At 35.7% G+C, this 24,490-nt stretch overlaps 1 protein-coding gene across 2 annotated transcripts in view; it reads right to left on the reverse strand.

The window, feature by feature from the left end:
• Positions 1-24,490, reverse strand: part of DMD (dystrophin) — a 2,781,977-nt gene that overhangs the window by 912,627 nt on the left and 1,844,860 nt on the right. For both annotated transcript variants that reach the window (XM_081115404.1, XM_081115406.1), the window contains 2 exons: positions 8,449-8,596; positions 5,826-5,975 (listed from right to left, as the gene is read on the reverse strand). In XM_081115404.1, the coding sequence (XP_080971530.1) occupies positions 5,826-5,975; positions 8,449-8,596 (298 nt within the window). The remainder of the gene's footprint in view (positions 1-5,825; positions 5,976-8,448; positions 8,597-24,490) is intronic.

Here is a 24,490-nt window from a genome sequence, read left to right on the forward strand (position 1 = left end):
TTTGTATCTCAGCAACCATTACATACTAATACAATGATAGAACCCACTCTAGCATTTGGATAGAAGAGGGAGCTAGAGAATATAGGGGAGGGGACCCCATTATTTCTTCTCTCACTAATGACTCAGTATTTGAGGATTAATGATGATCAAGACCATCTCTTGATCGCCTTGATCATCTTTCCTTATATTTTTTTTTAAAATACTGACTTGAATACTGATCTAAATCTGGTACTGATCATTTGTTTTCTATTATTAAATTTAAATCAATAGGGATAGGGGGCATAAAGATTGAGAAGGGACAATTAAATAATTCTTAATATGTCTAATGAATAAGATTAAAATTTTTCATCTTAATGAATAAGATGAAACATTCTAAGATGTTTGGTGGCAAAAGCACAGCATTAAAATGATAATTTTAGGATGGAACACAGATATTATGGATGATCTAATTATATGTCTATACAAGATTGTGTTCCCAGCTTTCATTTTAATTTTCTGTCATAAAAAATTACTTTTAATGCTATTGCAGAACATATAAAACATTGACTCATGTTTCACTATTCACAAAGCTACTATTATGTGTTTTACATAGTTCTCTGACATTTCCTAGAATTATAATTTTTGTTCCCTTTTTAATATTTAAATATACTGAGATATGGTGAAGCATTTTGTGGTATCTCTCTACCTTGTTCTCTTCATATGAGGAATGCATTTATTTGTATTGTAATATGGCTACAAAATTCAATTACTAAGAAAAAAGATTTTCTCCATATGCAAGTGTGTGTATCTTTACATGGCTGTTTTGAAATATTTAAAACAAGAAACTTTACATTTTAGGTAGGAAAAAATTCACCTTAAAATGTTTTACTCCAATTATTCACATAACTGAAAGTTAGTGTTCATATATAAAATAGAAAAGGGATTTTTTTTCCAAATACCTTGTTGCTTGAATTATAGAGATCTAAACACACATTTTGATTTTAATGTGAAAGAATTGGTACTTTTTCATTTCATAAATATTTGATCAGTCATGTAAATGATCTGTTACAAGAACTTCAGCATCATCAATTTAAAAATAAAATAAATAACCTGACACAATCCAAAATAAAGTGTCTATTATTTTCTTTGCAAATCATCTATGTACAGAAACTTTTCTCAATATACCTTCTTCATACCTCTCAATTTTGTTGGATGCTGATGAATAACAAACAATTCTTTAGAGGCAATTGTGCCATTTTTCATAAAAGCCATTTCATGTTACATGAAAATTACAGTTCTGCAATATCTTCTTGGTATGACTGTACTACTGCTTTAAAGGATTACAATTTACCTTATATTTTGAACAGAACAAAGTTAGCAGGTATTAAATATGCCCAATAGGGCAGTAAAATTGTGGTCAAAAGTAGATGAGACGTTTCAAAACATCCTTGGAGGGTCAAAAGCATATATAGGGAAAGTACCTATGGGGACGTGTAAAGTAAGGGAGAAGTAGCGTTAGAGGGGAATTCTGACCTTAGCTAAGAGGCAGGTTAAAATTGGGGTACTGAAAGTCCATTGGTGGAAATTTGTGCTTAGCTCAAAATTGCCACCTAATGAATGGCCTTCCTTCAGCACTTAACCCATAAGCAAAAACAAAACAAAAAGTGTGTGGTTCTTATCTAAAGAAATGAAATCTAGAAAGAACCTCAGCAGTTAGTGTGGGTACCTTAAAATAAAGCCCACTGCATTATAGAATTTGAAGGTATCTTTCAAACAAGAGAGTCAGCTCTTTGTCTTAGCACATAGAGTAAAATATCCCAGTCAACAAGATCCACCCAGGTAGTTAAGGCTCCCCATCTTTCTATTTTCTCATTCTTACATATAAATATATTAAGGATTACTACCTGTATGAACAAAGTATACAGCTCTAAAAGAGAAAATGACAAGGGAACAGACAAATTTCTTGGAAGACATCCTATATAATGAAAGCCTAATATGCTAAGTGTCCAGTCGTCTGTTCAACCAATCAAAGCATAATATGCTAATGATATGCTAAGGCCACTAAACTGCTCGCTATGACGTGCACTGACCACCAGGAGGCAGACAGTCAACCCGTCGACCAATCACCATGATGTGCACTGAGCACCAGGGGGAAGATGCTCCGACCGGTAGATGAGCTTGCTCTTGGGGTCTGGCTGATTGGGACTGAGCAAGACAGGCTGGCACGCCTTAGAGCCCTCCCATGGTTCCTCCCCAGCTGGCTAACCTCCTGTGTCCCTCCCTGGTCCTGATTGTGCACCAGTGGGGTCCCTCAGCCTGGCCTGCGCCCTCTCACAATCCAGGACCCCTTGGGGGATGTTGGAGAGCTGGTTTCAGCCTGATCCTACAGGCCAGGTTGAGGGATCCCACTGGTGCACGAATTCATGCACCAGGCCTGTAGTAACTTATAAAAGCTGAAACACACAAAACATGACAATTCTAATCATCCCCTGTATCTATTAAAGAAATTAAACCAATTATCAAAAAATTCCCATAAAAGTAACTCCATGGCTAGATGACTTTCCAATTGAATTCTTCAAAACATCTTAGGAAGAGATAATGTCATTTTTCCAAAAAAAGAGAAAGAGTACCTCTCAAGTTATTTTATAAGACTTGTCTAACATAGCTGTCAATGCTTAAGAGGATATTATAAAAAAATTACTAACCATTTTCTGTCATGAACAAAGATATAAAAATCCTAACCAACATATTAAAAAATTGAATCCAAAAGTCTATAAAAAGTAAAAGACATAATGACCAATAGGATTTATTCAATAATTCCTGAATAGTTTCAAATTCCAAAACCAAATAGCTATAACTTACCACATTCATAAAACGGAGAAAACTAATATAATCATTTTAATAAATGCACAGAAGCATTTGAATATGTTCAATACCTATTCTAATAAAAACTTGATAAACTGGGAATTAGGAGAAATGTCTTAATCTGATTAAGATGATCTACAGAAAGTCATACAACTGATATCACATTTAAAGATAAATTAATGAATGCTTTCCACCTGAGCTAGGAAATGAGCCAATTAACACCACTTCCATTAAACATTATTTTGGAAGTCCTAATCTATACAAAAAAATTAAAATCATAAGGATTGAAAAGGGAGAAACTACCTCTACTGATGACATGATGATGCACATAAAGTAAATACATGAGATTCTATAAACTATTAATATCAATAGGTGAATTTAGCAAGGACACTGGTTATGTGCTTAATATACAAAAATCTGCTATATTTTATATATCAGCAACAAAGAGAAAATAACATGAAAAATGAATCCCATTTATAGAAGGATCACAATGTCAAATGTCTGGGATTCAACCTAACAAAACATGTGCAGGTCCTCTGGACTGAAAACTGCTTAATATTACTGAAAAGATATTATAGAAGACTTAAAAATAATGGAAGGGTGTAATATTAGATGAACCAACATTGTAACTATGTTAACTGATCTACAAATTCAACAAAATTCCAATGAATATCCTGGCAAGTTTTAATAAAAATTGACAACTTGGTTGTAAAATTTATTTGGTAAGCCAAACAACCAAAAAGAGCAAAGGCAATCTGGCCTAAGAAGAACAAAGTTGGAGGGTTTATATTATCAGGTCCCAATTTTTAAAATAAAACAATTGTCCCTGGCTGGTGTGTGGTGTGGCTCAGTTGGTTGGGCATTGTCCTGTGCACCAAAAGGTTGTCTGCTTGATTCCAGCTCAGAGGACATCCCAGGTTGCAGGCTCAATCCCTGGTAGGGGGTGTGCAGGAAGCAGCAGATTGATGTTTCACTTTCACATCAATGCCTCTCTCTCTCTCTCTCTCTCTTTCTCTCTCTCCTCTCCCTCTCTTTCTAAAAAAAAATAATATTTTAAAACAACAAAATTCTGATACATGGTACAACATGGATGAGCATTGACAACATTATCTTAAGTGAAATAATCTAGACATGAAGGGACAAATAGTGTATATGTGTTCACTAATATGAAATATATGGAATAGGTACATTCATAGAGACAGAAAATAGGTTAGAGACTACTTTGGGAGTTGACTGAATGGGTAGGTGATGGGGGATTCTTGCTTAATGATTACAGAATTTTGGTTTGGGGTGACGAAAAAGTTATGGAAAAAGATGAAGGTGATGTTTGCACATTGTAAATGTAATAAATGACACTGAATTATACACTTAAAATCATTAAAATGATAAATGTTATATATATTTGGCCACAATTTAAAAAATAAACCAAACCCATTAAATTGTATACTTTACAGTGAGTGAACTATATGGAATGTGAATTATCCTATATAATAAAAGCCTAGCAACCGAATGGCTGAACGACCAGAACGACCAGTCGACCAGCCACTATGATGTGCACTGACCACTAGGGGGCAGATGCTCAATGCAGGAACTGCCCCCTGGTCCTCAGTGCGCTCCCACAGTGGGAGCACCACAGGGTTGACCAGGATGAGCGGCTGCTCTCCGCAGTGGGATCAGCCACTCAGAGGGCACGTTCACAGCCGCTCGGCTGACAGGGATGAGTGGCGCTCCCACAGAGGGCCCATCTCTGAAGGGCACACCCCCACCAGTGCACGAATCCCATGCACCGGACCTCTAGTATCTCAATAAAGCTGTTAAAAAATGATTGTTATTAAGCCAGTGTGGTAGTAATTGAAGGACAGATGTAATGCAAGAGAATTGAGAATCCAGAAGCAGATTCACACATTCATGCTTATTTGACTTAACAAAGTTACCACAGTAGTACCATGGGAAAAGGATTGTCTTTCCATAAATGGCGGTAAGTTAATTGATGTTGCTTTTCATCATACATTCATTCATATGTGCTACTTGGTTTTAAAGAGTAAGTATGCGTTACTTTGATAAACATATTAAATATTTGATTTAAGAAGTATCTGAGGTAGAAAGAAAAAGACTTACAAGTAAGTAACTAAGTAAATAATTAAATAATCCTATATAATAAAAGGATAAAATGCAAATTGAACAAATGGCGGAACGACTGGTTGCAATGATGCACACTGACCACCTGGGGGCAGACGCTCAATGCAGGAGCTGCCCCCTGGTGGTCAGTGCACTTCCACAGGGGGAGCACCACTCAGCCAGAAGCTGAGCTCACAGTTGGCGAGCACAGGGTGGTGGCAGGAGCCTTTCCCACCTCCCCAGCAGTGCTATGGATGTCCAACTACTGGCTTAGGGGCACAGGCCTAAGCCCTCAGTTGGACATCCCCTAAGGGCTTCAAGGCTGTGAAAGAGCACAAGCCAGGCTGAGGGAACCCGCCCCCCACCCTAAGTGCATGAATGTCATGCACCGGGGCCTCTAGTAAATAAATAAATAAGCAAACAAAACAAAACACCTTTTGTAAGTTAGCATCCATTTAGCATTGATTAAGTCCATGTTATATGTGAGGACAAGTAATTTTGATTTATGGAACATGTTGAACTGGACTCCTGCCACCTTGTTTAAATACTGTCACTATATTCCTGATCACTGAATTAATTCATTCATCCTTTTTCCAGTCCCATTCTTTAGAATAATTAATGCAAAGTAATGATGTTGTATATTTTGGCATTTAGTCATTAATGTACCATTATCCACCATCACCATTATTCCCATCTAGAACAAATCATGTGGCCAAAATCACTGGTCAGGTTAAAAAACAACAAAATAATCTACATATAAGCACCCCAGCCATACTCCACCCATAAAACAACCATGAAACAAAACAAATACAAACACCTTCAACATTTAACACATGTGACAGGGGAGATGGTTAATGTCTAACCTTTATCCACTGAAGATTTGTCTGCTTGAGCTTCTTTTCAAGTTTATCTTGCTCTTCTGGGCTTATGGGAGCACTGACAAGCACTGTTCCTCCTGTTTCATTTAATTGTTTTAGAATTCCCTGGCGCAGGGGCAGCTCTTCCACAAGTAACTAAAACAGACAAATGCGACAACTTTAAAAATGAATTACAGCACAATGGCAACTACCTTGTCTTTGCCTCTATTGATTAATCTATCAAAATGAAACAAGGTGTCCAAAGGCCCTTTGGTACCTCAAATACCAACAGTTTTCCAAAGAGCTGATAGACTGAAACACTCACTCTCAAGTAGTTAAACCTATCCCAGAAAGGACCAGGATATCTTATCCTTCAGATGTTTTTTCTGTTTCTTTTTTTCCCAAGAGAAAAATGTCATGTGGTATCAGCTCTAAAACAATACTCCAAACAGAGTTAAGGGTATAAAAACACATCTCTATCAAAAATAGAACAATCTGGATAAATTCCTCATACTCTCAGGCATTAAGCCTCCATGCTATAACATACTAAGAAATAGCTGACACCAAGAACATACCAAGTACCAAGCATTGTGCTGAACTCTTCACGTATATTATCTCAGTTAATTTTTATATAATAATTCTATGAGGGAGATCCTATTATCTTCATCTTACATAGAAGGAAACTGAGAGGCATAGTGTCAGATCCAAGAACAAAAATGTAGGAAGAATAGCACTGTGATTCAAACTTGAGAAGTTTCATTCATGAACCTTTATTTTGACTCTTCCACATTCCTGAATTTCTCTTATTCATTCAGCATTCACATTATAAGTGCCTTTTTTCAAGACCTACTAGTAAAAAAACATGATGGTTTTAATAACTGTATTTTATTTATTTGTGTCATCTAGAGTTTCAGTGTTCAATACAGAACCACTAGCCGCATGATGCTATTTAAATTTAAATTTAAATGAAGTAAAGTTCAATGAAATAAAAACTCAGTTCCTCAGTCACGCGAGCTACCTTCCAAATACTCAAAGGCACATACAGCTAGTGGTTACTGAAATAGATAATGTAAAACATTTCCATCATTACAAAAATTTCTATTGGACAGTACTGATCCAGATTGTATAAGGAGAAAAGAAAAACCAACGTGTATTTATTAATAAATGAATGCTGCTAAATATGTCTTTGAAATGAGTTATCAATTATATTGCTATATATGAAACTGAATACATTCAGGGAAGATGAATTTTCAAGAACAGATTGAGTTCACTTTTTCCATGAAATAACCATATTCAAATGAAGTATTGATTCAAAACTTTTTATTTTTGAATCTCAAACACCGAGTGCAATATCTGACATAGAGTAAAAGGTGCTCAGTGTTTGTTTCCTGAATTAAGCAATAATTTTTATACTTTATCTTCTGTTCAGGTATAAGTTTCTTGTTTCACAGAAATTCATGGTTGACATGGGAGTCTAATTTGCATGTGCAAACCAAATGAATCATTGATAAAGGAGAAATTCCATGCCCCTTTGCTCTTGTAATTTTGCAAAATGAGGATAATAACAACCATTTTGAAAGTGATATAAAGATTAAATAAAATAGCAGATATAACCACAGATGATATTTAGCACAGAATAAGGGATGATTAATGTTAATTTCCCCTTTCCTTTCACATTCCCTTCAAGATTTGAAGTAAAGCAGATCTAATTGAGTTTCTTTCCTAAAACTAAAACCATGACAGTTAATCCAACTGCACAGTTCGAGCATGTCAGTCAGCCAGGTGAGGTAATCAGTGATAAGCAGACATAACAAGGGGAATGTCTGAAAAACAACCTTAATAAAGTGGATGTTTATTCAACAAGTATTAGAATGTGAACCAACACCACCCCCCCAAACAAATCAAAACAAAACATTATACCAGGCAAATTGAACACTTTTAATTAGAGTCTTCAGTAGTGGGATTGGTTTGGCAATTAAGATCTGCCCTAAGAAATTTCTTTTTTTTTTTTAATATATTTTATTGATTTTTCACAGAGAGGAAGGGAGAGAGATAGAAAGTTAGAAACATCGATGAGAGAGAAACATCGATCAGCTGCCTCCTGCACATCTCCCACTGGGGATGTGCCCGCAACCCAGGTACATGCCCTTGACCGGAATCGAACCTGGGACCCTCCAGTCCGCAGGCTGACGCTCTATCCACTGAGCCAAACCGGTTTCGGCAAGATCTGCCCTAAGAAATTTCTATAAAAATTCTTTCCAGTTTTTAAAATAATCTGGAGCTGTGGATTTCTACAATAAATCTAAAATTAATTTCAAATTAGTTTAAAATACTGCTCTGCAGTTTACATATATATATATATATATATATATATATATATATATATATATATATATATATGTATGTATAGATATATACACACCTACACACACATTTTAAAAAAATATATACATATTGGAAAACACTGGGTTAAGACAAAATAAAGTTTTTAAAAAGTTAAAGTGAGAAAAAGTAGTGTGCAACTATCAATAACATAATGAGTAGAAAATCAATGATTAAATGCATTAAAAAATAGATTCATAGATTCTTTATATAAGTAGGCCTGGAGGACTTTAGAAAATTAAATTACCTTGACTTGTTCAAGTTTTTCTTTTAGCTGCTGCTCATTTCCAGGTTCAGGTGCAATAGTAGTAATGTTATCCACTTCTTCCAACCAGAAAATAAATTCATTTAAATCTCTTTGAAATTCTGACACGATATTCTTTTGTTCTTCTAGCCTGGCAAAAAAGAATAAAATTGTTACAAACATATTTCTCAAACTTTCCTTTAAAAACAAAACAAAACAAAAAACCTCAGGGCACACACCTTTAAGAATATACGCAATTTAAAATATGTTAATACAATTTTTAACAAAAATTCATTCACTTAGCATAATACATTTCAGGCCCCTCCATGTTGTCTCAAAGGTACATAACATATCTATCATTAATCCTAATGCCAGTACAGTTCCTGGAAGTTAATAAGCCCTCAATAAATATTTGTTAACTTGACAAAAAAATTAGCTAAACATCCCCCTAATGAAAGCAATCTAAATGTCTACCAGCTGAGAAATATTTATCTATTTATACAATTCAATACTATACAGTTGGGAGAATAAACAAATTAAGACAAATGTCACACGATCTCACTTATATTTGGAATCTAATGAACAAAATAAGCTGACAAACAAAATAGATCCAGAGACATGGAAGCATACAATAGACTTAGGTATTTCAGAGGGAAGGTGGGGGGTGAGGGGGAAGTGATAAACCTAAGAACTTATACACATACTACTAGTATATGCATAACCCATGGACACAGATGATAGTGTGGTGAAAGCCTGGGGAGGAATGGGGGAAAAGGAGGACATCTGTAATACTTTCAACAATAAATTTAAATAGAAAAACTTCATTCCCTTTAAGCAAAGAAATTTTAATATCTCAAAAATCTCTAAACTATGAGATTAAATTGGTCAATAAAAAGTATAATTTTAAGATTCCAACAACATTATTGAATTCATGAGCAGTGTTTCCCAATTTCCTTACTATTGAAATTTAGGGCTAGAGAATTATCAGTTGTTAGGCATTATTCTGTGCATTGTAGGAGGTTTACTTGTATCTATCCCTGGCCTTTTCCCAAACTGTGACAACTAAGACTGTCTAGGCATTGCCAAATATTACCTGGGGGGCAAAATTGCTCTTGGTTGAGAATCACTGCACTAGAGCAAATATGTAATATGAAGTTGTATAAACAAATTAAGACAAATATGCTTAAAATGCTTAAAATACACCTTTATGGAAAAATGTAGGGCAAAAGTAAAAACAAGGGGATTAAAATAAAAATACTAAATTATTACGTTAAAATGTTTTCCAAATTATGACTCATAATCCTTTTTGAAGAAAGAGGAAAACTGATTCGAAATACTTTACATATGCTGTACTAGTGGAAGTTTTTAATTATAAAGATGCATATATTGTATGTTATTCAATTGGCCATAATTTTATTCTTTTATTCTGAATGGTAGCACTTTTACAGCTGAGAGAAATGATCTGCACTTAAAATAATTTACATTTTTTGTTTTGTTATTGTTTGTTTTTTATCTTGTGTGTAAGCTTTTAATTTGAGTATAATATACTCCAATTATTTGCACATGTATAACTATCACTTAATGTAGTTTTTGAAATTGAACACACCAAATAGCCAGAAAAAAAGAAACAGAATATTTTGAGAAGCTCAGAAGCCCCCTCTTGCCCCTCACAATTGCTACCTCCAAGTGTAATCAATATCCTGTCTACTTTGATTAATTTGTCTATGCTTATAAGGAATCATATGGTATATACTCTTGTATCTTGCCTCTTTCATTCAACATACGGCTTACAATAATCATTCATGTTGTATGTAGTTTACTTTGTTTATTCTCCCAACTGTATAGTATTGAATTGTGTATATATATATATATATATATATATATATATATATATATATATTAGAGGCCCAGTGCATGAAATTTGTGCACAGGGGGGGGGGTCCCCTCTCAGCCTAGTCTGCAACCTCTCCAATCCGGGACCCCTCAGGGGAAATCCCTCTCACAATCCTGGACCACTGGCTCCTAATCGCTCACCTGCTTGCCTGCCTGGTTGCCCCCAACTGCCCCCCTGCCAGCCTAATCACCCACAACTCCCCCCACAACCACCTGGCTGCCCCTAACTGCCCCCACCACTGGCCTGGTCACCTTTTACTGCCCCCCTTGCCGGCCTGGTTGCCCCTAATTCAGCCGTGGGCAAACTACGGCCCATGGGCTGGATCTGGCCCGTTTGAAATGAATAAAACTAAAAAAAAAAAAGACCGTACCCTTTTATGTAATGATGTTTACTTTGAATTTATATTAGTTCACACAAACACTCCATCCATGCTTTTGTTCTGGCCCTCTGGTCCAGTTTAAGAACCCATTGTGGCTCTTGAGTCAAAAAGTTTGTCCACCCCTGCCCTAATTGCACCTCCTGCTGGCCTGGTCACCCCCAACTGCCCCCCTGCCAGCCTGGTCACCCCTCACGTCCCCCACCCCCTGCTTCCCTGGTCACTCCACACAGCCTGCTTGTTCCATCTTTTGGTCATCCCTCACTAAACCCCCTGCCAGTTTGGTCGTAGGCAGCCATCTTGTGAGGGCATGAGGGTTAATTTGCATATTACCCCTTTATTATATAGGATATCTCAGTTGGTAGACATTTAGGTTATTTTTATTTGGGAGATGTTTAGCTAATTTTTTTTGGCTTCAAGTTAACAAATATTTATTGAAGGCTTACTAACTTCCAGGAACTCTAGTGGCATTAGGATTAAGGATAGATATGTTATGTACTTTGTCCTGAGGATCTCACAGTCCATGAGAGGAAACAAGCATATAAACCGAGGACTATGATGCACTATTGTAGGAGGATGAGTTATTTCTGGGGCAAGGCATAGGAGATGTACCAGAGAAGATAATGGTCTACCTGGGTCTTGAAGCATAAAGACAGTTCCCTATATCTGGGAATAAGACAGTGCATTGAGAGAACTACAGTCATACTCATTCCCCAAACCAGATCCAGTTATTGGGTACGTGCTCATCTACACTCAGTTTTGCTCTTTAATGAGTTTGTCCAAAGTCTTTTCTGGGGCACATGAGAAGCCATTCTTTTCTCTATTCTCAGCACAGCAGATACTTTGAAAACCCAAGTCATACTATATCACTGTTACACTCACAACTCTTCTATTGCTGCCCTGGCTGGTCTTGCTCAGTGGTTAGAGTGTTGGCCAATGGATTGAAGGGTCAGTCAAGGGCACATGCCTTGGCTGCAGGCTTGATCCCCGGCCCTGGTCTGGGCATGTACTGGAAGCAACCAATCAATGTGTCTCTCTCTCATCGATGTTTCCCTCTCTGTCTGTCCCCCTCCCTTCCACTCTCTCTAAAAATCAATAGGAGGAAAAAGCCTGGCATGAGGATTAACAAAATAAAAAAAAAACAGAGAAACAAACAAAAATCCTCTGATATTGCTTCCCAATTCATCCACAGAAAAAGCGAAAGCAATTACAGCATTCTACAAGGTTCTAGATCAGTGCGGTCTAAAATGATAGGCACCATCACATGTGGCTACTGAACACCTGAAATGGTGTAAGTGGAACTGAGATTCACTGTAAGTGTACAATACACATCAAATCCCAAAGGTTTGGTACAAAAAAATGATCTGTGTATATTTTTCTCACTAAAACTGCTATAAAAATACAATTATTTTTAAAATAAAAAGTATCACATCTTATTAGTACTTTTCAAATTATGTACAGGTTGAAATATTTTTCATGTTTTCATGTTTCTACTTTTTTTAATGAGGCAACTAGAAAAATTTAAATTGCATATGTGGCTCACTTTATTTTTCTATTCAACAGCACTGACCTATAAAATCTGATAAACCCCTCCCTTCTTTCCTCTCTGACTTTATTTCCATCTACTCTCCATTTCTCTTGAATTTCTTAACAATGACTTTCTTGCTTTGCTTCTTGCAGCTATGCTCCCACTTTTGATATTTGAGTAATATCCCACTTTTAATATTCCTCAAATATCAAACATGGCTGCTTCTTCACCGCTCGAAGGTCTTCCCCTCCTGATCCTCCTTAAATTTGGCACCTCTTCTTCAAAATTCTATTTCTTTCTTCCTGTCTTATCTTGCTCTTTACTTCTAAAAACTAATGAACACTATTATTTGGTTATTTTTTTAATATATTTTATTGATTTTTTACAGAGAGGAAGGGAAAGGGATAGAGAGTTAGAAACATTGATGAGAGAGAAACATCAATCAGCTGCCTCCTGCACACTCCCCACTGGGGATGTGCCTGCAACCAAGGTACATGCCCTTGACTGGAATCGAACCTGGGACCCTTGAGTCTGCAGGCCAATGTTCTATCCACTGAGCCAAACCGGCCAGGGCTATTTGGTTATTTTTGTTGTCTCACACACATGAAATTCTGCTTGCTGAGGGCAAGGATTTTTGTCTGTTTTACTTACTGCTTTAATCTTAGCTCCTAGAACAACTCCTGGCACAACAGGGAGGCTAAGTAAATAAACTTTGCATGCAAGAATAAATTCTGCCATCATTCTTTTTGATCTTGTATGCATTGCGGTATAAAAAAAAATATTTCCCATTTGTTGCAATACCGATCCTTTCTCCCCCATTAGATGTGGGCCCAGAAGCATTTTATTCCTGACCTTCGCCTCCCCACTACAACTTGCCTTAGTTTTACAAGTAAAAATTTTAATTACAAAAGTAATAGATTTTCATTGTCTAAATCTCTGAAAATCTTATAATATCTGAAGAGATAAACAAAAACTCCTTATAATCTCACAATATGGTTTACCTTTTGACACATAATTTCAGTCTTCTTACCCATCTGTGTACATGTGTATACATTAATATAATGTGGATAATCTACATGCTGTATAGAAACCTTCTTTTTGCTTAGCAATATATTATAGACAATTTCCCATGTTGCTAAATAATCTTTTTCATCATTAAGTTTAATGGCTGTATAGAACTTTTATTTTCCTCAGGCATATCTGGTCTAATTTACTCACCAATTGGCACTACATTATTTCACCAAATCAAATATACCTTCGGTTGCAGGTTATATAATACCATCATAAGTACTTGGATGGGTTGGAGTGGTGAATGCTGCTGATTAATCTATGACACTTATCACATGGAGGCTTTATTATTTTACTAAAAAAATTGCTATTTTAAATTTATATTTTTGTGATATATTCCTCTTGCATATCCATAAAATGTAAAATACAAGTGAAAAAAATTGAGGAGGTATTCCTAAAACTTCCTCATATTTAGAATCTGACTCTCCTATAACACTTACTCTTCAGTATAACAGCTGTTTTTCTTCTTTCACACAGTACCATCTTCTGTGATTTTCAAGAATGTTGGCCATATAGCATTTCTTAAGAGAGCTCTACTACTATTTCTTGGATTTTCTTCTAAACATCTGGTCTGAGCAGCAGAGATTGTAAAACCCATACTGATTTCAGTGATATTAATGTGATAAAATGTGCAAAGTAGAATGGAATTTGGTTAGCACAGCTTCCCATTACTGATGTAATGCATCAGGTTCTTTTGGCTGCTACCAAGTTGCTGGTTGTTTCGGGATTTAAGAAAATGCATAATGTAATGACAGTTAAACTGTTATCTTTACTTTGTAATTATGAATGGATATTAGTATTACTGCCATTATTCATCTGATGATTGAGTTTATTTTCTGTTAATAGAGTCAATAAAGATTTGGTATCAATTTCCATTGGAATCTGTATTTGATTTTCCAAGTTTTTGGCAATGAGAAATATTTTGGCCTCTCTTGTACATGTAAAGTAAGGATATCTACATTAATGTCTATTGTTAACATTATTGGTCAGTGAAATATTCAAGATCTACAGAAGAAGGATCAAGAGATGAAGCTGGTGATGTAGCTGGAGACCAGGTTATAAAGCACCTCCTAGAACAGCGGTTCTCAACCTGTGGGTTGAGACCTCTTTGGTGGTCTAATGACCCTTTCACAGGGGTCGCCTAAGACCATCTTGCATATCAGATAATTACATTATGATTCATAACAGTAGCAACATTACAGTTATTAAATAGCAACGAAAATAATTTTATGGTTGGGTCACAACATGAGGAACTGTATTTAAAGGGCCAGAAGGTTGAGAACCACTGTCCTAGAAGGTTTGGTTTTAATCTGCAGGTGGTGAACTACTTAAAGGCTTTAAGTAGAGAAATATTTATTTCACCCAAAACTCACTCTGGCTATTCTGTGGAGAATAAATGTGGGAAAATGTGGTAAGAGAAGAGATGGAGGAATCAAGTATGAGTTTACATTGATAGTCCAGGCTATAAAGGTCCAAATCATGAAGATGTAGCAAAGGAAAAGAAAACAGGATAAATTTAAAATGTAGAAGGGGATCCAACAGGACATGTGGATAAAAAAGAGTAATATTAATATTACTAGCTAATAATTATTGAGCACTTACTACATGGCAGGCACTGACTCAAGTACCAAATCCTCACATCACTACTATGAGATGGCTACTCATTTTCCCTCATTTACAGATGAAAGGAAATGAGGTGTAGTATTTTGCCCAAGGTTATAAAACTAATAAGTGGTCTATCCAATGTTCAGTCCTGGGTCATCTGAGACCACAGTCTGTGTTCTTCACCTGTCCAGCATATTATATCTGGTTTAGGAGGGTTCCCACTTTATCTGTCTGAGTAAATGATATTTACTCCAGCTTAGAGTACATGCAATGGTATTGCATATTTAGGGGGAATCACTCCTTTAAAAAATGAAGAAAATCTGGAGCTCAGAGGAGAGAGGAGAGCTAAAACTATGGATTTCAGAGTCATCAACAACAAGTTCGTGGATAAAACATGGTAAACTAGCTTTTGATCTAATAATGTACACTCCATATTTGACTTCTCCTGAGTCCATCTTTTCTTCACTTTCAGATGAATGATTGACATGTCTCCCTTCTGCTTATTTAAAATGAAAAAATAAACAAAGAAAAAAGTCCATTTCACAGCTATTCATTTATTTCTTATGGCTGAATAAATTGTGGCTCCTGCCCCTCCCTCACTTTCCCTGTGTGACAAAGAAAAACAAAGGAATGCCTAGGGTATTCTTCAGGCCCCTTCAAAAGCTTCCCAGAACAGTGAAGGATTTCTTCAGCTTAACAAATACACAGTAATGGAGAATGATTTTCCCTTCTTACAGTCTATGTACTGTTTTTCAGTGATTATCCTGAAGCCTCTACCTTTGACTTTAGAGAGATGAAAGGGGGAGGGAAGGAACTGACCCTCACCATAAACATACCAGGTGTACCAGTTAATAATGTGATTTTTTTTCAATAGATGGAGTTACACCTATGTTGATATATATGCTATTTGATATGTAAGCTGTTTTGTTGCATTGACAGCAAGCTTCAACACTTCATATGTCAAATTTGCTGAAGGTGTTAACATCATAGACATTTTTATGCTTAAAAATATCAAATTTCATGCCCAAAAGAGCATTTGCAGGAAGTTTTAATTCATTACCTTTTTTTAAGGAATTGTCAATACTATATAAAAATATATTATATACATTTACAGACCATATACTACTTTTGGCAAACATACAATGCCTTCACTGATATCATTACTTTATTTTGAAGAAAAAGTTATTGTATACTTTGGGAAGTTTATGGTGAACATGCTCCATCTCAAGATACTTGTGAACACTGGTTTACATGCTTTAAAAGTGATGATTTCACTTACAAGCATTATTGGATGAAGACAAGTGTCAAACTCAAAAACAACTTGCAGAAATATTAAAAGTTGCTCAACAATTTCTGATTGTTTACAAGCAATGGGAAAGATTTTACTTTTAAAAAATATATTTTATTGATGTTTTTACAGAGAGGAAGGGAGAGGGATAGAGAGTTAGAAACATTGCTGAGAGAGAAACATCGATCAGCTGCCTCCTGCACACTCCCCACTGGGGATGTGCCCGCAACCAAGGTACATGCCCTTGACCAGAATCGAACCTGGGACCCTTGATTCCACAGGCTGACGCTCTATCCACTGAGCCAAACCAGTTAGGGCAAGATTTTAAAGGAAGGAAAATGGGTGCCACATCAACAAAAGGCAAATGGAAAAAAGAAAAGTCATCAGTAAAATGTTGCTTCAAAGGCACGAAAGTCTTTTTTTGCATTGAATTGTGACTGGCAATGAAACGTGGATTTATTTTGAGAATCCCAAACACAGAAAATCATGAGTTGATCCAGGTCTACCATCAACATTGACTGCAAGGCCAAATTGCTTCGGAAAGTAGACAATGCTCTGCATTTGGTGGGATCAGGAAGGTGTGGTGTACTATGAGCTTCTAAAACCAGGTGAAACTGTTAATACTGATCAATACTGACAACAAATAATCAATTTGAACCACGCTTTGATGGTGAAATGACCAAAATGTGCCAGAAGACACAGCAAAGTAATTTTGCTTAATGATGACGCACCATTACACACTTCAAAACTAGTTAAAGACACCTTAAAAGATCTTGCCTGGGAAGTATTAACCTACTCGCTGTATTCACCAGACCTTGCTCCTTCAGATTACCACTTGTTCTGATCAATGGCACACACACATTCTGAGCAGCACTTCAAAACATATGAAGAAGTGGAAAATTGGGTCTCTGAATGGTTTGCCTCAAAACAAGAGAAGTTCTATTGGGAAGGTATCCACAAATTACCTGAAAGATGGGGGAAATGTGTAGCTAGCGATGGACATTACTTTGAATAAAGCACTTTTGATGTTTCTCTTGAAATTATCATGTTTTCTCTGATTACAAAATCCGCCATTATTAACTGGTACATTCCCCCAAAAGCTATTTCATCCTCAGTTGGTCGGTCCTCTTAATAATTGACTGGGATATGGGGTAAGAGGAGGTTGGAAATCACTGGTAGTAAACATAACACCACTGTGACTTCTCAGTGAACCCTATAGGGGACTGTCTGGTCTCAATTGCTGACAGCTTGTTTTAGAATATGGGATAACATCATTTTCTCTCTAACTCCAGACTTAGAAGCAATTTTGGAATAAGGAAAAATTCCACTATAGATATCCGTTATTAGTTTAAAATTTCTAAGCCAGTTCAATTCCTTGGGTCTACGTTTTGACCCAATGGTATTTGTCAGTCCACCTCACCTTTCTCATTTTTGTACTCTCTTTGCAAATCTTTGCCCCCTTTAGTATTTGACTCCAGATCATTTTGCAGTGTCCCAAATATTGAGACCAACCTTATTTCTATCAGTTTTCCTCATTTTAGTTAAGTAAAACTTTAATCAAATTTAATTATATTTGCAAAACCCAGACAGATAGGCAAGGCTTTTCTCAAACTTCATCTAGAAACGGATGATTCCAGAAAGAAATAGCCAAAACACACAAACAAAAAGAGGGGAGATGTACTTATTCACTGTAATTGAGATTTATATATTTAACTGGGATCAAACTCTATAAACATTCTGTACCGATTTTCTTCATTTAATATTCTACTGTATTTTCTTAGGTCATTAATTATTCTCTGAAAATTGATTATAGGATGAGTAATAAGCCACTTATGGGTACACCATATTTCACCATTCTTATGTTATTCGACTTTTAGTTTCATTCCAATTTTTCATTATAATAAATAACTCTATAACAAATACATTTGTTTATGAATTTTGGCTCATGTATCTGCTAATTTCCTTAGAATAAGGAAGAAAAGTTAACAAGAATACTAAATTTATTTCCAACGCTGGTAGCAAGAGAACTCATATATTTCCACCAACAGTTATAAAATACTGTCTCAACACATGTTTACCACTATTGAGCATTATGATTTATGTACTTGATAGAATAAAAATAGTTTGTCATAGAGGGGTTTTACATTTTTATTACTAGAAAAGTTGAAAAACATTTTGTGTGTAATATTTGTCATTTGTGTTTCCACTGTCAATTGTCTTCTATTTCTATTGCTCATTTTTGTGCAGCATTTTCTTGTTTGTAAGAGCTGTTTTCACATTCTTAAAATATATATTATTGAGCATATATTTCCAGTTTCCATTTCAGCTTTGAAAAAGTACTTTTGTCTAAATAAAATTTTTCAATTTATTTCTTTGTTTTTTCTTCCACTTATACTATCCTGAAAATTATGACCACCCAACAATTGTTTATATATTAACCTTTACTTCATTCTTGATCCTAAATCATTAATTAAAGCAAAACTTATTGGGGTGGCATTGGTTAATAAAATTATATAGATTTCAAGTATACATTTCTATAATCCATAATTTGCATATTGTATGCTGTGTTCACTATCCAAAGTCAAGTCTCCTTCCATCACCATTTGTGCCCCCTATACCCTCTTCTACCTTCTCTGAACCCCCTTTCCTTCTTGTAATCACTGTACTATTGTCTGTGTCTATGAGTTGTTTCTTTTCCTTAATCACTTTACCATCCCCATCAGCATTTTTTCATATGTCTACTAGACATCTGTATGTTCTCTTTGAAGAAGTGTCTATTCAGGTCCTCTGCCCATTTAAACAACAAATATATATAATATATAATATATTTATATTATATATAAATATATATTATATATATTATATATATGTATATGTACACACACACACACACATATATATATGTATATGTATATGTATATGTATATGTATATGTATATGTATATATAATTGGTTTCAGAGAGGAACGGAGAGGGAGAGAGAGATAGAACCATCAGTGATTAGAGACAATCACTGATTGGCTGCCTCCTGCACATCCAACACTGGGAATTGAGCCCGCAACCCAGGCATGTGCCCTGACCAGGAATGGAACTGTGATCTCCTGGTTCATAGGTTGACTCCCAACCACTGACCCACGCTGGCTGGGCTCCTCTGCCCATTTATTAATGGGATTGTTTAGTTTTATTTTATAAGTTCTTTATAAAGTTTGGATATTAACCCATTATTAGATGTATCATTGGCGAATATGTTCTCCCATTTAGCGGGTTGTCATTTCATTTTGTTACAGGTTTCCTTAGCTGTGCAAAAACTTGTTAGTTTGATGTAGTCCCATTTTGAAAGTTTTTCTTTAGTTTCTCTTACTCCAGGACATATATCAGAAAAAATATTGCTGCAAGAAATATCTGAGATTTTACTACCTATGTTTTCTTCTAGGATTTTTATGTTTTTGAATCTTACATTTAATTATTTAATCTATTTTTTAATTTATTCTTGTGTGTGGTATAAGAAGGTGGTCCACTTTTATTTTTTGCATGTTATCTGTCCAGTATTAACAACACCATTTATTGAATAGATTGTCTATACCCCATTGTATATTCTTGCCTCCTTTGTCAAATATTAATTGATCATAAAGGCATGGGTTTATTTCTGGGCTCTCTATTTTGTTCCATTGATCTATAAGTCTGTTTTATTGCCAGTGCTATGCTGTTTTAATTACAATGGCCTTGTAGTATAGTTTGATATCAGGTAGCATGATTTCTCCAACTTTTTCTTCCTCAACATTGCTGTGGCTATTTGAGGTCTTTGTGGTTTCATATAAATATTTGGAGTATTCTAGCTCTGTGAAATATGCCATTTGTAGCTTGATAGGAATTGTGTTGAATTTATAGATTGCATTGGACAGTATGGACATTTTAATGTTAATTTTTCCTATCCATGAAAATGGTATATACCTCTACTTGTTTGTATCTTCCTCAATTTCTTTCTTCAGTGTATTATGATTTTCTGAGTACAAGTCTTTTACATCCTTGGTTAAATTTTTTCCTAGGAATTTTAATTATTTAATGCGATTGTAAATGGGATTGTTTTCTTAGTTTCCCTTTCTGATAGTTCATTATTGGTGTATAAAAATGCAATTGAGTTAGGGACATTTATTTTGTATCCTGCTACTTTCCTGAATTCATGTATCAGTTCTTGTAGTTTTTTTGGTGGCATCTTCAGGGTTCACTGTTTATGGTATTATGTATTATGCAAATAGTGACAGTTTTACTTCTTCCTTTTCAATTTGGATTCATCTTATTTCTTCTTGTCTGATTGCTTTGGCTAGGACTTCTATGACTATATTAAATAGAAAGCAGACTTCCCTGTCTTGTTCCTGATATTAAATGAAACACTTTAATTTTTGCCAATTAAATATGATGTTGGCCTTTATTATGTTCCCTCTATTCCCACTTTGCTGAGAGTTTTTAATCACAAATGGATCTTGAATTTTATCAAATGCTTTTTCTGTATCTATTGATATGATCATATGATTTTATCCTTCATTTTATTTATGTGGTGCATCATGTTTATTGATTTTCAGATATTGTACCAACTTTGCACCCCCAGAACAAATCCCACTTGATCATGCTGTGTGATCTTTTTAATGTATTGCTGAATATGGTTTGCTAATATTTTATTGATGATTTTACCAACTATGTTCATTAGAGATATCCTATATAATAAAAGGCTAATATGCCAATAGAGCAAACAGTGGAACAACCAGTCGCTATGACATGCACTGACCACTAGTGGGCATGTGTGGAACATGGTGGGCGTCGGCCATGGCTGGATGGTGGAGCAGTTGAGCAGGGGTGCCAGACCAAGGTGGGGTGTCAGTCACTGTCATCAGGGAGAGCCTCTGGAGGTTACTGAAAATTATTTGCTTCTGTGCACCACAGTCCCACCTGGTGCTCACACCTGCTGCTGGTGACAGCCCTGCTCATACCCACTGCTGGCATCTGGCACTAGTCCCAATTGCTCGGTGCTGTCAGCAGATTTGAGCAGCCAGTCCTGATCGCCCCTGAGGGCTTATCCACCTCCCCTTGCTCCTGAAGGGTGATTGGGGCAGCAGCTGCCGCTTGCACCCACTGATGGTGCCAGCCCCACTTGCACCCACTGCTGGCACCAGCCCCAATAGCTCCATGCTGTCAGCGGGTGAGAGTAGGCCGGCACTGTCAGCACGTGGGAGCAGCAGTGGTGGGAGTGGGGCTGCCAACAGAGGGGACCACAGCAATAGGGTCCTTTCAAGGTTCATGAATTCGTGTACTGGGACCCTAGTAGGCCTATAATTTTCTCTTTTATAAATGTCTTTATTTGATTTTGAAATTAATGTTGGCTTCATAAAATGAGCTTGGGAATCTTCCCCATCCTGAATTTTATGGAATAATTTGAGAAGGATAGGTGTTAGTTCTTCTTTGAATGTTTGGTAAAATTAGCCTGTGAAGTCATTTAGTCCGGGACTTTCGTTTGTTGAGAGATTTTCTGTTACAGCTTCAAATTCATTAGTTGTAGTCAATCTATTTCAATTTTATGACTCTTCCTGATTCAGTTTTGGAAAATTGTATGTTTCTAGGAATTTATTCATTTCTCCCAAGTTGTCCAATTGTTGGCATACAGCTGTTCGTAATATTTTCTTACAATCCTGTGTATTTCTGTGATATCAGTTGTTACTTCTCTTTCATTTCTGATTTTATTTATTTGGGTCCTCTCTTTTTTTTCCTTGATGAGTCTGGTTAAGTGTTAATCAATCTTGTTTAGTTTTTCAAAGAATTAACTCTTGGTTTCAATGATCTTTTGTATTACTTTTTCAGACTCTGTTTCATTTATTTCTGCTCTAATCTTTATTTTGCTTTCTTCTACTCACTTGGGGCTTTGTTTGTTGTTCTTTTTCTAGTTCCTTTAAGTGTGAAGTTAGATTCTTTATTTGAGACTTTTCTTGTTTCTTGAGGTATGCCTGTAATGTCATTAATTTCCATATTAAGACTACTTTCACTGCGTGACACAGATTTTGGGTTGTAATGTCCTAATTTTCATTTGATTCAAGGTATCTTTTGATTTCTTCTTTGATCTCATTTTTAACCCATTATTTTTTTTTAGTAACATGTAATTTAGGATCCAAGTCTTCTTTTTTTCAATTTTTATCTTGAGATTGATTTCTAGTTTCATACCATTATGATCAGAGAAGAAGCTTGATATGATTTCAGTCTTCTCAAATTTATTGAGACTTGTTTTCGTGTCTGATCACATGGTCTCTAATAAAAAAAAATGTTCCATGTGCACTTGAAAAAAATATATATTTTATGCTGCTCTGGGGTGAAATGTTCTGAAAATATCAATTAAATCCATCTGGTCTATTATGTCATTTGAAGATGCTGTTTCCTTGTTGATTTTCGGTCTCAAAGATCTATCCATTGATGTCAATGGGCTGTTAAAATCTACTATTGTGACTGTATTACTGCTGCTCTCTCTTTTTTTATCCATCAATATTTACTTTTATTTAAAAAATGAAATCTTTATTGTAGAAAGTATTACTTACTTCCCCTCCCCCCCCATTGACCCCTTCTAGCCCACTCCTGTCCCCTGACCCAGGCCTTCACCAACATATTGTCTGTCCATGAGTTATGCATAGATGCATACAAGTTCTTTGGCTGATCTCGTCCTACCCACACACCCACCCACCCACCTCAGCCTTGCCTCTGAGATTCCAAAGTCTGTCCCATGTTTCTATGTCTCTGGATCTATTTTGTTAATCAGTTTATTTTGTTCATTAGATTCCACATATGAGTGAGATCATGTGATACTTGTCTTTCTCTGACTGGCTTATTTTGCTTAGAGTAATACTCTCTAGGTCTTTCCATGCTGTCTCAAAGGGTAGAGGTCCTTCTTTTTTACAGGTGTATAGTATTCCATGGTGTAAATGTACCACAGCTTTTTTATCCACTCATCTACTGATGGGCACTTGGGCTGTTTCCAGATCTTAGCTATTGTAAATTGCACTGCTATGAACATAGGGGTGCATACATTCTTCCTGATTGGCATTTCAGGTTTCTTAAGATATATTCCTATAAGTGGCATCACTGGGTCAAATGGCAGTTCCTTATTTAATATTTTGAGGAATCTCCATACTGTTTTCCATAATGGATGCACCAGGCTGCATTCCCACCAGCAGTGTACTAGGGTTCCCTTTTCTCCACACCCTCACCTGCATTTATCATTTGTTGATTTATTGATGCTAGCCATTCTGACAGATGCAAGGTAATACCTCATTGTCTTTTTAATTTACATCTCTCTGATGATCACTGACTTTGAACATTTTTTCATATGTCTCTTTGCCTTTTGTTAAATTATATGAGTTCCTTAGATATTTAGGATATTAAATATGTATCAGATGTATCATTGCCACATATGTTCTCCCAAACAGTGGGATACCTTTTCTTTTTTTTTCTTTTTTTTTTTTTGATGGTTTCTTTTCCTATGCAGGAACTTTTTATTTCTATGTAGTCTCATTTGTTTATTTTCTCCTTAATTTCCATTGCCCTAGGAGATGTACTATAAACGTATTGCTATGAGCAATGTCTGAGATTTTGCTGCCTATGGTTTCTTCTAGGATTTTTATGGTTTCACAGCTTACATTTACGTCTTTTACCCGTTTTGAGCTTATTCTTGTGTATGGTATAAGTTGGTGGCCTAGTTTTTTTTTTGTTGTTGTTGTGGGTTTTTTTTTTTTTTTTTGCATGTATCTGTCCAATTTTTCCCCAAATCATTTATTGAAGGGACTGTCTTGACTCTGTTTAATTTTTATATTTAAGTGCTCCTATGCTAGGTCCATAAATGTTTACAAGGTTTATATCCTTTTGCTGAATTGTTCCCCTTTATCATTATACAGTGGCCTTCTTTGTCTCTTACTATAGCTTTTGCTTTAAAGTCTATTTTATGGGATTAAGTATTGCTTACCCAGGTTTTATTTTTCATTTGCATGAAATATATTTTTCCATCCCTTTACTTCTAGTCTGTGTGTATCTTTTGTTTTGAGGGTGGGTCTCTTGTAAACAGCATATATATGGGTCTTGCATAACAAAATTTTAATACGTGTTAAATTTATATAGACTTAAGTTTATGACCATGAAGAATTTATTAGAAATTGATATTTTCCCCTAGCACAGTCTATTCTCTACTGATTTGTGGTGGTTTCCTTATTGTATATATTTTTAATGTAATGAGGTTCTGTTTGACCATGTACTATAGGTT

This window comes from Myotis nattereri, assembly GCF_964212035.1.
Source record: "Myotis nattereri genome assembly, chromosome: X".
NCBI lineage: Eukaryota > Metazoa > Chordata > Mammalia > Chiroptera > Vespertilionidae > Myotis > Myotis nattereri.